This window comes from Haliotis rufescens, unplaced genomic scaffold (genome assembly GCF_023055435.1).
Source record: "Haliotis rufescens isolate VD_foot unplaced genomic scaffold, xgHalRufe1.0.p SCAF_16, whole genome shotgun sequence".
NCBI classification, from domain to species: Eukaryota; Metazoa; Mollusca; class Gastropoda; order Lepetellida; family Haliotidae; genus Haliotis; species Haliotis rufescens.
Window position 1 is genome coordinate 30,292,612 of NW_025963846.1, and position 14,810 is coordinate 30,307,421.

General features: G+C 42.6%; 2 protein-coding genes across 6 annotated transcripts in view; one reads left to right on the top strand and one right to left on the bottom strand.

The window, feature by feature from the left end:
• The window catches only part of LOC124119556 (protein TsetseEP-like), a 256,264-nt gene that overhangs the window by 6,006 nt on the left and 235,448 nt on the right, over window positions 1-14,810 (top strand). The gene's annotated exons all lie outside the window — the stretch shown is intronic.
• On the bottom strand, window positions 5,335-6,630 carry LOC124119552. The gene has a single exon (XM_046482100.2). It carries the CDS (start codon window positions 6,628-6,630, stop codon window positions 5,335-5,337), a length of 1,296 nt encoding a protein of 431 aa, XP_046338056.2.

Sequence of the window (14,810 nt, forward strand, 5' to 3'; positions counted from 1 at the left end):
CATCGAGGCTTACGCCGGTCTGTACGACTGGAATAACGAATGGCGCAAAGACAAAGGTTTGAACTTGGACCGCACGGAATTTTCCGTAGGTCATGCCTTGTACGTGTTTAACCTGCAAGACATCCAAGGCGACAGATGGGAATATCTGAATCTGGTCAAGTCGGGTAATCTACGACTAGAAGTCCAGTTTGCTCAAGCCCTCGCCCATACCTTCAACGTCATCGCCCTGGCTAAGTTTCCAGCCCTCATCGAAATCGACAAAAGCCGTAACGTGTTTCTAAAGTAGACAATGTACAAACGACAGTTACAGTGTGCCATCCGTAGCGACCCAAGCCTCCGTACACACGTGGTGGGTGTGTACGCCAGAGATACATTAGCTAACATCACCGTACCTTCAAGTGGAAAACTATGGGGGATGTGTGGCTAACACGGACCTAGCACGGGGCGAGGGTCAACATTGGGTTGCCTTTTACTTTGACGGGTGTGGAGTCGGCGAGTTTTTTTATAGTTATGGACAGAAACCCATTTATTATCATCGTGAATTTGAATATTTTATCAAGAAACATTCTCGCAGTTATCGATATAACACATCTGTTTTACAGCAATCTAGTTCGAGTGCTTGTGGATTCTATTGTTTATATTACGTGTTACAGAAATGTAGAAATAGTGCTAGTTGACGAGATATCGTACAGGTGTTTTGTACAGACAAAACACGCAATGATGCGTATGTGACTCGCTTTATCTGTGACTATTTCAAGTACTGTTTCACGTGTTCTGCGATATAACACGATTTTTCCTCCTGTAGAGTGGTAGACGAGTCAATAAAAACAGAGAAAATGTCTATTGTGTTTCAGTTCTATATATGACATGGACGTATGTATATGGTTCTATGTAAGTTGGGTTATGCGGTTTTCATGATTATTTAAGATCAAAGTCTCACGAGTACGTTTCATTGTCGAGTGTGACACCGTACGATTCAGACATGGCGAGATACGTCCTGCGACATTACACGTTTTTCAGACAACTTCTTTCGTCGAACAATTACCAAGAAACCTTGCGCGATAATCGCAGCATGAACGGCGAGCAAATCAAGGGTACTAAAGCCATCCAAAAGCGATTGCTAGATGCTCGCATCCGGTAACACGCGGTGAGAATCGTCGTTTCTTACAGCCTCATCCCCACAACCATTATTTGAGAATGTTGCGACGTATGGCTCGTCCCGACACGACGAATAGAAGCATTAAGCGAACCCCGTTAAACCATACTCCCTTGATTCAGTTTATATTCAAGTACGAACACGTCATACAGGTCAGAGACGAAGCCCAAAGAGCTCTCCAAAGACTGGCTAGACGCCAACAACGGACACTCGTACCGAGGGCTGCATAAATAAGCCCGCACCGGTGACAGAATGTATCAGTTCGCATAGATACTCCGTGAAATATGTCCGAGAAATGTTTGCTCCCTTTCATCACACCTACCACCTTGTCCGTGAACGGGGGCACGTGTAGCGGCAAGACCTATTGGACGAAACGCCTGTTAGATAGTGTTTGATAAGCCACCCTACCTCATCGTGTACTGTTACGGGGTGTGGCAGGATCTGTACTCCGACGTGCAGCAATCTATTGCTAACATTCAGTTTCACGAATCTTTACCTAGCGAAAGCCAACTGCGTTTGTGGTCCGATCAGTCGAGCAAAAACATGATTCTCATGTTAGACGATCTCATGATGGACATATGTACCAGTAAACTCATGTTAAACGTCTACACCACCTTGTCGCATCATCTGGGCATTACCGTAATCAATCTGCTACAGTCCGTCTACCCTAAAGGTCGCTGTTCACGGACGGTGAGCGTGAATACGCATATGTTCGTCTTGATGAGCAATCCCCGTTCCGCTCACGAATACAAGATTTTGGCCTCGCAAATATTTCCAGGTCAAAGCAAGTATTTTTCGGAATCTTACAAGGATGCCGTTGAAGGGAGGAAATACGGCTATTTAGTCGTGGATGCTTCGCCGTACAGTGACCCGGAATACGGACGCTTACGCACCGGCATCTTACCTGGTGAACTTTGCACCCTCTATTTTCTTAAATAAAAGGCGACAAACAAGCTTTAATCGAGTCAGTCTTACAGCAGCCGCGCTATGAGCAAGGTCTACTTTTGGACGATCGTGTGTAACCCGCCACCCTCTACCTTGTCCGTAAGAGCTAACCCGCACCAGACCGAAGAGATCACCTTAAAAGAGAGCCCTACGTGGTTTTCATCGAAGGAAGCGTGCATCACATCTCTTAAAGAAGCTTGGCGGATTGGAGTGGACCAACCCGATTCATACGGCGGGCCTGTAGGTTATACGTACAAAAAGGTTCGCTTCACACCATGAGCGAGTGTATTCGAGATAACGTGGATTTTCTCCACGTACTGAGTCGGTCTAAGCCTGTACAGCGTAAAACATTACTGTCTCATCTGTCCAAAAACCAGTTTAATGCCATCATCACGTTGTTACATAACATTATCATCGGACACATTACCCTGACGGATCGCGACAAAAAGACCTTGTACCGGTACAGAAAGATCATTCGGTTACTAGCCAGCAAACGAGAAGGATACAGAGCTAAAAGGGAGTTGCTGGTTTCTTTTCACTTTATATTACCACCTTGTGTGAGAGCGCTCGATAGGTATTTCGCACCCGAACATGACGAAACCCATGATCCTGTTATCTCGCGAGACGTACCATCGCCTGATCCAACCTCCTCCGAAGATGGAAGCCAACCCCCCTCCAGCCCTGAAACCCCCACCAGCCCCTATGCCGCAACAGCAGCAGACTCCAGACAACACTACAACTGAGGAACCACCGGCTGAGCGGGACACGGCCAACCACGATAACATCGCCTCACATATCCCACAAACAACAGGAGGAGGGAATGCAACAGTAGCGAACCCACCCCTCCTATACTGTCAAGATGTTTTATATCTACTGTTACAACGCGTCCACTTGAACGACCAAATGGGAAAGTTAGTGTCGCTATGGCAATATCTCAACCAACAAAAAGAGCTCGGCCGCATTAACTGGAATGCTAACCTCGAATGGTTGGATAAACACGGACACCCTATAAAGCATTCTAATGTGATTGACTGTATTCGACAGTTTGTGTTACACAGTAACGATATAAAAGATGTTGGATTTCAAGCATTTACCCGTCAACTGAAACATCTACCCAACTCACAACCCTTTTTCTCTCAGGTGGGAAAAGGCAAGAGAAAACGAACTCAACCCATGTTCGTGCGTGGCAAAGTGAGGGACGGTGTTCCCGGTGCGAAGAAGAAATTCAAACCATTAGAAACTGTAAAATAGTATGGAATCTCTCTTGTTGTTAGTTTTAAACGTGAATTGATAGAAAGTTTGTCTCATGTTGCCACTGGAAACTGTGTATTAAAATGACTATACTGTCTTATGTATCACCATTAACGAACTATTAGTAATAAACACTGAATCGATAGAATGGAAGTCTCGTGTTGTTTGTGTGAATGTTATGCGGTATATAGAATCGCAGTACGCTGAAGTCGCTCTTAAAGGGCCTGTCCCCCTCTGCGCCTACAATAAGCACCCTACCCACACCGCAATTCGCTAACGATACACATAATAGCGCATAGCATCGCCTTCCGAGACTAGGGTGTAGAATGGCTCCCATGAAACTAACTATGTCTCTTTTGCTTCCAGCAAAGGAAACCAGTTTTATTTTCTCACGCGTGTCGTCAACCGCACTTATTTTCGCACTTAACAGCTAAGGAAACCAGTCTTATTTTCTTATAGTTTGCATTATGTAGTGAACTTATAGAAGGCAGTACATTCTGTTCCGAGTGGGTACGGGACTGGTATGTGAATGGGTGTATTATTTCATACACGACTTCTAGAAAGTAGACCTACATGGCATAAGACAAGACAAGACAACCAACACTCTTTCAAAAATAACATAGATTTATTCATGTAAATACATTTGAGAAACCAAAATACTTTTGAAAGAAATACTTATGTTTATCACAATATGCTTCTAATAATAATAAATAAATAAATAACTATAATATGTACACTACTGGAGTTGAGGGAACGCGCTTGGGAGTTGTTGTTTTTTTTGTTTAATTTTCTGCTAAATTTTCTAAAAGTTCGGCCAGAAGGTGTAGGTGTCATCCAACCTGTCATCACGGGAAGGCCAAGGACAAAGCTCTAAGTCTTGAGGGGCTGTGTGAATGCCATCGGCTAGCACTCGACGTTTACAATACAGATAGCTCAACCCCTGACGTGTCTGTTGATAGGAACACATGGTATTCCCCGACTTGATCGGTCAGCAGCATCTCGATTGTACATAAATATAAAATCACATCCATGATGATGAAAAAAACAAAAACAAATTATCACATCCCTGATGAGTTCAAAAACTTGTAATTTTTATTACACATCTAACTATGAAATATCACATGCGTTTCATCACAGAAGATACTATGTACAACTGCATAATAATATATTATATATCTATCCACCTCAGAAGATTCTATGTACAACTGTATAATAATATATTATATATCTCTCCATCATAGAAATCTAATCATTCGTGTCTATCAAGGTTACCATAATTATGAGAATGATATGATAAATATAGCCACTGACCCTATCCAATGTCTTCCGTGATAATACATTGATCAATTATCTTTGCTTTGAGGATAATTTGATATCAGCCCATTATTATTTGCAAAGTGACAGTCCATTTCTTTTGTCTCTCGTCAGTTAAATAAGTTTGACGAACCCACGTTTCGTCCTCGTGGAAAGGTGACGGATCATAGCCGGCATGAACGATTCCATATTCAACCATATGTTGCTTTGCTTTTCGAAAAAGATCCTCGTGTGTCAGAGTTTTCTTGACCTCATCGAAGTACCACGTGACCTCGGAGCTATAGCTCTTAGGATATAGACACGTGTGTTGTCGCTGCGAGGGATGGCTGATTTCACATCCGGGACATGGACAGTTAGTTTCTTTAAATCTTATCTCTATACCATCGCGCAGTTTATCGAGGATATGTTCAAACTCCAGCCTCTGTTTCTCAATCTTCATTTCCTTGGGGAGATAAGTGTCGCTGACTCCACACCCGTCAAAGTAAAAGGCAACCCAATGTTGACCCTCGCCCCGTGCTAGGTCCGTGTCAGCCACACATCCCCCATGGTTTTCCACTTGAAGGTACGGTGATGTTAGCTAATGTATCTCTCGCGTACACACCCACCACGTGTGTACGGAGGCTGGGGTCGCTACGGATGGCACACTGTAACTGTCGTTTGTACATTGTCTACTTTAGAAACACGTTACGGCTTTGGTCGATTTCGATGAGGGCCGGAAACTTAGCCAGGGCGATGACGTTGAAGGTATGGGCGAGGGCTTGAGCAAACTGGACTTCTAGTCGTAGATTACCCGACTTGACCAGATTCAGATATTCCCATCTGTCGCCTTGGATGTCTTGCAGGTTAAACACGTACAAGGCATGACCTACGGAAAATTCCGTGCGGTCCAAGTTCAAACCTTTGTCTTTGCGCCATTCGTTATTCCAGTCGTACAGACCGGCGTAAGCCTCGATGTCGTTCGACTCTAACGGTCGTCCAGGTACACTGGTACTGATCAAGTACAGTCCCATGCTTTTAACGATGTCGCCTTGGAAACAGAAGGGATTGACCGTGTAGGATCCGTTCACCCCATCGGACCTCACCAAGGCGACCACGAGTCGACTGGGGACTTCGTCCTGAAACATGGCGTCCCAGTTAAAACTCAGACTGGACGAGGCAACCGAGGCCATTTTGATCATGGATCGTTCGTACGGGTACAGGGCGTTGGCTTTTTCGAACTGTTTGTTGTGGGCCACGATGAGAGCGTCGTTGATCCTCAGTTTGCATACTTTCAGGTACACGTCTTTCAGTTCGACGGTGTAATGTTTATCGGTCTCGTCGGACATCAAGACAAAGGTCGTGTTGGAGCGAAACAGTTTGAGCCCCACGGCCACGCCGTTCACCAGATGACGGTCGAAACCGAACACGTCTTCCATGAGGGGCCCCGTTAGGGTGAGCGACTTGCTTCCGGCGATGAAGCTTCCTCGATTAATGAGACCGTCATTGCTACCGGCATAGGGATCAGCGGAGTTAAAATCACCCGTGGTGACACCCGAATCTTTGTAATACAGCTGACTGGTCTTGGTATCGGCGCCGTAGTCGAGGACGGTTTCCATGAGAGCTTTGTAAGGGTAACCGGCATTGCTGGAGCTCACTTGTTGTCCCTGTAGGAACACGCTCACCTGATTCCACAAGCTGTGCAAAGTGAGGTTGACGGGCCCTACTTTTTCTTTATCGGCTAAGGGCGTTTTGTCGGTGTGAGTGACTTTGAGTTTGACGTGAAGTCGAGTCTTGCTCAAGTCGATGTAGTCTTTCCCTCCATTGGGTATGTGAAATTCCACCGGACTGGAATCGGTGATGACGGACAGGGGCCTTACGTTCTCGTAGTAATGTTGAAGGATGCTGGTTTGATAGGGTGGCAGTTCGAATAAATCTAAGCTATTTGGCAGGGCTTCGGTAAACTCTTTCTCCGTCAGTACCGACATGGTTACTGGTTGAAGATGTCTCTGGGGTCGACAGCGGGGGTATCTTTAAACTCGATGAAGGATCGTTTAGAGCTGTTACCCTCGCGACGTACTTTCTTCGATGTGACAATCTTGTCTCCTGCTTTGCGTTTTATAGCCTTAGTTCGCTTCTGAGCCGCAACGGCTCTCTGGACCACGTTCTGATTGGGTGACGTCATTGTTACGTTCAATTTAGAGTAGCGGCTGGGTGATACTTTGGCTAGGGGTGAGATGGGAATGATTCGCGACCTGGGTCGACCTTTGATCAGCTGTTTTCCCTCATGCTTACTTCTGCGATCTACTAAAAAGTCCACAAACTTCTTAGTGTCGGGAATGTACAGTTTCCGTTCCATCGTGCTTAAGTCAGAAAGGGATACCGTCGCAACACGAGTGATACGTTCACGGTCTCTTTCAGAAATGAATGCGATGTTCCTTCTGCACACTTTATATACACTTCGATTTCTGACGTGTCTCTCACGATAACGGGTAAGTACCATGGCTGGTGAAAATAATAATTGGGTCCGTCTCTCAGATCGAGTCGTCTCAATAAAGGTAGATAATTCTCACCCACGTGTGAACTGTCGCACAGATTACACAACACGTCAATGGTGGTATTATTGATATCTTTCAACTCGACTCGTCCTAGTTTTATTTCTAACAGAGCCACCATCCACATGCCCTCCAGTTTCAAATGTTGAGACAGTTTCACCCGGAAACGGTAAGGCGTGTTGTCCGGATAATACTCCCGGGAGTCTGCACTGTTAAACACGATGTATTTATCCATTTTACTTGTCCTTCACTTCCCTTGCTTCTACCCAGGAATCGAAACTCGATGGCCAACCTGCCCACCTGACTAAATAGTACAATTTCCCTTTGTCTTTCTTTTTCTTTAACACTTTTTCGATATCCCATGCGGCATCTAAATCATTATCGACACGCTGTAATTCTTCTCCGTAAAAGCGTCCCTTTAAGAACTGGTCGTGAACATCTTTCAGTGTGTATAAAGGAATACCCTGTCGTTGATAACGGGCTGCTACTTTAAATAACTCTTCCGTCCATCTCAAGTTGTGTTCCTTAGCGAAAGGTTTTCTCAAATAACTGATTCTCACGATATCCCCTATTTTATATTGAAAGGAACGAAACTTGTGTGATATGTATGCTGATGGTTTCATGTATAAATGTCCCCATACTTTGACTTCATTTCGTTCATTCACATCTGCAGGAGCCCACTCGCCTAAACTTCTGTGTACTGTGTGATTGTAATTATACACTAAATCGGGTAGCACGTCCACATAGCGCTCGGTGTTCTTGTGTGTCAGATACCTCGCTATGAATGACCTCAACGTTCGAATGACTCTCTCGGCGTAATTCGCTTTAATGTCTTCGTTCTGAGTGACGAACAATTTGATCGACTGACGCTCTATAAAATCCTTGAATGTCCCTTTAAATTCCGTTCCTTTGTCCACTCTGACCTTTTGAGGTGCACGTCTGTGTGAAAGGATGTCTTTAAAGCCGTCAACGATGGACTCGGGTTTCTTGTTTTTCAAAGGGGCTACCCACAGATAGCGTGACAATATGTCAATGGCTATCAGCACGTAACGTACACCACCGTTCACTTTAGCATAGCGACTCATGTCCATCAGGTCTACATCCCACTGTTCATCTACTCGGTTGACGAGTACTTTGAGACGTTGAAATTTGCGATTCACCGACTTATGAAGCGTGTAAGCATCGTGCTTGCTCAACTCGGCTTTTACCTTAGACACACCCAACGTTTTACCACGTCTTTTTAAACTTTGTTGAAATTTGGAGGCACCGTAATACGCACCCGGGGACTTGGGATTAAAGTAATAGCTCTCTAACTCTTTCTGACGAGACGACGACGGTGTTACATGTGACTTACTAGACATGTTTCTGTCTCATGAGGTAAACTCAACTGCGACCGCCCATCTGCGCACACTCTCTTTATATACACAGCAATGTTAACAAACACATGCATTGTTCAATACTATCATGCTTTATTGTATAGAATAAGTCATGTGAATTCAACTACCATACGAATAGCTATTAACACAAGTCAAGGATTTTCAACTACGAGGAGTAATGTTTTTCAAATATTAACATTTTTACAGCACGTCGCTTCAATTGTTCAAACCATTCTGGGGTTTTGAAATACGTATTGCGATAATCTTTACACTGATAAGGTACACAATTAAAGGAATCTTTCAATGATGAGTCATCAGCTAAAATGCTAATCCATCGATCTAACACATGTACATCCTTGAGATCATTCATTGACATTGTAAAGTATTTGTCCACCTGTTCCTCTTCCGTCAAGCGACAGGTATGGGATTGATCACCATCTGCTTCAAACATACAGCCAAAACACAATTCTCGGGATAGTTGACAAATGAGCTTAGTCACTTCCAAGCAGTAACAGAGCGACAGCAGTTTCTCAGCGTGCTTGCGCGTGTGGTGCGCATCTAGTTCGTCGACACATAAGGGGAATGTTCTGATCTTCTTGATGATTATTCTTTTGGCTGTATCATCATTGTCTGGCTGAAACATATTGTCAGCATCTTTCACACACTCTTTCCGATTTTGAAACCAGTCCGGTGATTGAATTATTGTGTTTTCCTGTAGCTGTTCGGGTTTGCGGTGCACGTACTTCCAGGAGTAAAAAACCGTTTTTTCACTCGTCATTTTTACACAATGTTACTTTCTCACGATGCCTGATGTAGATGGATGCGACGCTGAAGACGGTCTGTGCTACGAATGATTAGTTATGCAAGGACTAACGTTTTTATACCATCTAATTTTGGAAAATGATATCATAGACTAATTAAGACATGTTCGTTGCGTACAACTGTCACTAACAAACCAGCAGACGACTATTAAGGCAGACGAACTTTTTTCTTATTCGCATCTACCCCGTTGAAGACGGGGGGAACCGCAAGCAGACGACGAACGGGAAACCGCTAGCAGACGACGAGCACCTGTGTCAACACTTCACTCCACTTGTATCAATACCATCCTTTGTCCCCATTGTTACCACATCTTTAGGGAGGATTCAACGGTCTAACGCACATTCAAGTACCCCCCTCCATTGTCCACTCGCTCGCGCTTCATCGCTTTCCTTTGAAATTGGGAGGCAAAGGCTATTGTTGTCATGAACTACTAACTTTTCCTCTACTACCGCGATACCCCGAGGTTGCAGGCTACTAGAAACTTAGAAAGTCGAGAGACACTACACAAATCAACAGGTTCAAAATGCTGTATAATTTGATTTTCCATTTATGTCGAGCATGTAATGTTAAGAGAGTTACCTCATAAATTAGAAAGTGTGAGGTGATTACCCGGTACCTTATCTTTATGAGATAGATAAATACTTTTAATGATGAGAAAACCTCCCTAGCCTGGTTAGGAATGAGGTATAACATCTACTTAAAATACATGATTTGGAATACATATGCCATTCTTGTTCTCCTGGTCAAATAAAAAGAATTGCTACCAAACAACATAAGCATATGATGAAATTATCTCTCATAAGCAATGTCATGACATATTGAGCTCAACATATACCTGAACAGAAATATGGAAATCCTGAAAATAAGTATTACCTCATGAATTGTATTTTGACATTTTTCAATTATGGTGGAATGAAAGCTGTGTGAGTACCTTTAGTGGAGAATAAAAAGAAGAAACTAAGTTGTGTTTTCTTAAAATCAAGTACATATAATTATTTGTCGTCTTGTCATCGCTTTTTTCCAAACATCAAGGGCACATAACTCTTAATCGCTGACACACCTCAGTTTTAGGTCCGATTTGGTTCTTGGTTCTAAAATGTAGCCATTGTCTTCGCATATACCCCATTGGTAGGTAGTTAGAACTATCAGCATTTTCACTCATGTGCCCCTTGACGAAATGCCTACTGCTGATTTTAAAATTCTGTCATAAGACACCAGTAACCATCGGTTGAGAGCCTATTAAAATCTTCTTTGTCACCATTCAGGTTTCTTTGGATGGAATGAAATATGTATCCTGTGACTGTCACATGCTTTGAACAAAAGGGAACACACATACAACAGCATACTCCAATTGTGACCCACATAATAACTCATTTTCATATTGATGGCGGTCGGTTGGGTAGCATAGTGGTTTAAGCGTTCGCTTGTCACGCCGAAGACCCGGTTTCGATTCCCGACATGGGTACAATGTGTGAAGCCTATTTCTGGTGTCCCCCGCCGTGATATTGCTGGAATATTGCTCAAAGTGCATTTTCTAGATTCAGATGATCATCAAAGGAATTAAATATTGAAACTTGAAGATATTCCAAAATCCCAAAGAAAATTGAAGGTTATGTCAAATGAGTAATTTACAGCTAATAGAGGATGAGTTCCGTTTTGTTCTCAGTCATGTGTCCAATTTGTCAGAATTTCCACCCATCAATGTACCAATTTCCAAGTATATTTAAGTTTAATGAAGTTATGTCTTCTACAAATATTAATGTACAGAAGCCTTTGACTGCGTATATATTCCATGCAATGAAATTTAGAAATGATAAGATGAGTGACTTAAATAAATAGAAATCATTATGTCCACCCACTATCCACAAAGGTTGTACTATCTAGGCCTATTGCCTTTCTGTATTTCTGTAATAAGATTAATTGATATAACACCTGTGCTCAACAATCTGCACTGGCTCCGAGGAGAGGTTCATATTCAGTACTAGATCCTGACCTTAACGTACCATTTCAACAAGCCAGCATCATCCTACTTATCTGACCTTATGCAGGTATATCAACAATCTAGATCCCTCCGTTCAGCTGAAAAACATCTCCTGTGTATACCTAAGACGAAACTGACCAGCGTTAGAAATCGGGACTAGTCCTGTTGTCCTTACCAATTTGCCCAATGGTAAAGGTATCCTAAGGACTAGTAGAAATTGGCCCATTTTAAGGGCTTTGCTATATGTTATCATTAAAAGGACCAGTGGAAACTGACTACAATGCTCCAGTTGTATGGAACCATCCCCCATCACGCGTGAAAGAAGCAGAAACAGTCAGGTCTCAAAACATTCCTGGTCAGACTCTTTTATCAAATCTAAAATCAAAACGAACTGCCACATCTATTTGTCTTTTATCTCTGGCCTTGTATCTGCAGAGTTTTCCCCCATTTTGTGTAGCACTGTTAGCATTCACCTTTTGTATGGAGTTAAATGCATTACAAATGTACTTATTATTATATACAGATTAAAATAAAAAATACAGTGAGTGAGTGAGTGAGTATGGTTTTGCGCCGCTTTTAGCAATATTCCAGCAATATCACGGCGGGGGACACCAGAAATTGGCTTCACACATTGTAACCATGTCGGGAATCGAACCCGGGTCTTCGGCGTGACGAGCGAACGCTTTAACTACTAGGCTACCCGACCGCCCCTAAAAAATACAGTACGGAGGGTTTGGATGATCCCCTCACAGTCAGGCTGGTTATGCTCATCATTAGTTCAGGGCAGTTTGACCCCTCTACACCCAGCCCAGATAGCGATCCCCGTGAAGATCCGGGGAAGAATAGGTCTTCAGCAACCCTTGCTTGCCGTAAAAGGCGAGTATGCTGGTCATAAGAGGCGACTAACAGGATCGGGTGACTTGGTTGATGCATGTCATCGATCCCAATTGTGTGGATCGATGCTCATGATATCAATCACTGGATTGTCTGGTCCAGACTCAATTATTTACAGACCGCCGTCATATAGCTGGAATATTGCTGGGTGCGGCGTTAAACAACAAACCAAACCAAAAAAAACAAACCCAGACAGTGAAAGGGACTTCTCCCAGGAAGCGCTGCCTAGTCAAACCCACCCACAACTTTTCGGAGAATGTGAAGACTCCCCAGCATTACCCAGATTGTCAGAAGGGCTGTATTCCTGGTAGGAAACCCAATGTCTGTCAACAGATATGGAGGTACCATACCTAAGGCACCAAGAACAGTGGGGAGTCTGACAACTTGGTACCTGGGTCGCAAGTGTGACATTTCGAAAGTGAGGTCCGCATATTTGCCATGTTTTTCCTCAATCATCTCAGTCACATTAGTGTCAAAAGGGACAGAAATTCAATGATATAAATGATTTCATTCTTCCCCGCCCTTAAGGCGGGGAAGTATACGGGAGAGGTTAATTTTGTAGCATGTAAGTCGACATGTTGGTTTCTTTGAAATTTCAAGCCACACAGTTACTGAAACGAAACATACAAATCATGTGAAACGTTGATGTTTATCTTTTCCAGCAATAAGAGATACTTCAAAATCGTCTTGCTATTCTGAGACTTAGTCACTTTTCGTAATGCTGATAACCCATAAAATTTGTTCATTTTGTTTTTAAAAGAGCTAAAAATGATCCCATTTCGCTAAAGTTAACCGGTCTATATTTTGTAAGAATAAACTATTGCGCATTGAGCGATTATCTCCTTTAGCTAAAGGCGTAGTATAGAAGTGTTAAATCACGCACTGACCTTGCATTGCTGTACATCGTATCTTATCAAGCTGTATCACTGAGAGTGAGTGATTATCTCCCTTACCCGAACAGCTCAATTGTGCACTACCTTTGCAATGTATCGTATGTTATTCAGGCAGCCATCGAGAAACGTTCCAGGGAGGAATTTAGGCCAAGACTGTCACGCGCACTCAATTTTCACACTGCTATTGCAACATATTGTTCAACACGATTAAATACCAGGCTTCTATAAAGTATGACTTTGTTCAATAAACAACACATGTAAAACAACGGGTTTGATATGAGAAAATTTTAAATACTTCACTGTATGTAATGTATGGTACATACCGTTTCATGCGGCGGTTTACGTTTCTGCATGGTTTATTGCTTTGACAACACAATTTTAACTTCCAGCAGAGATTATACACCCGTATATGTTCTTTGCTTCTGAATACATAGGAAATCAACAGGTTGTTCTGTAGTTTGCAATTATTTTCCAAAAAGATAATACGGTTGCATGATATCTTCACGATGTTTGGGTTGAACATAGTAACATTCTTCTAGTGAGTGAGTTAAGATTTAACGTCACATCGGCAGTATTTCAGCCATATCGTGACGAGAAGTACATTAATAATACACATAATTAGACGAAATAAAAACCTGTCGACGAAGGACAGTAGAATAACTAGAATATCACAGACGTGATTTAAAACTAGTTGTGAATAATAAAAACAGTAAGCATTAATGAACATCACAATATAAAAATGGGCTAGAAATCGTCAGCCACTGAAAGGAGATCACCAAACTGGGGACCATGGGGACTTACAGTACCTTAGCTTCCTGCACGGACCCCGGCAGGATTTATATCATCCCTTCAGTCACTGACGACAGTGTATCAGTTAAGCCTTAGATTAAAATAACGAATATACTACGTTTAAAAGCCTGGTATGCAGAAAAATACCTGGAATGAAATGGGACTTACATACCCTCTTAGGGGGACAATAATTTTACGCTACTTCAACCCCCCTCGAGGGTATAGCCACTAACAATCTAAGTTATTAAAGTGCACTACCAATTTTTAAAACAATACAGTTAGCACATCAAAATTTATGGAAAAGCTCTATTTCTTTTAAAAAAACATAACAGTAAACGAGAATTAACATCATTAAAAAGGTCCTTAATTGTTTTAACATTGAAATATTTATTCCTTGTGATGGAAAAATCAATACAGGACATGCTTGACTGTGATTCTTTCATCACAAGGGATGCAAAACGGAGGATCCTCACCATTTAAAAGATACTCATGTGTATATCTTGAATGGCCAATACGACATCGTTGCATAATGACCTCTTCAAATCTGGACTGACAGCCCAAGTAGGTGTAACCGATATTTGGTTTAATTTTATGTAATTTATTGATACCTACTTGGGCGTCCCACTTCTGTTGCATAAGATCTCGGATGTAAGATCGAATCATGGGTTTAAAATCAGTGTATGGGATCAGAAGTGGTGTCACAGATTTGTTGAGGGCTGCTTTTGCAGCAGCATCGGCCATTGTGTTACCTTTGATACCAACATGGCTTGGTAACCAACAAAAGACGATGTCATATTGGCAAGTAGCAAGATCATTAAATAATTCGAGAATTCCGATTAAAAGTGGATGTTTTGATGA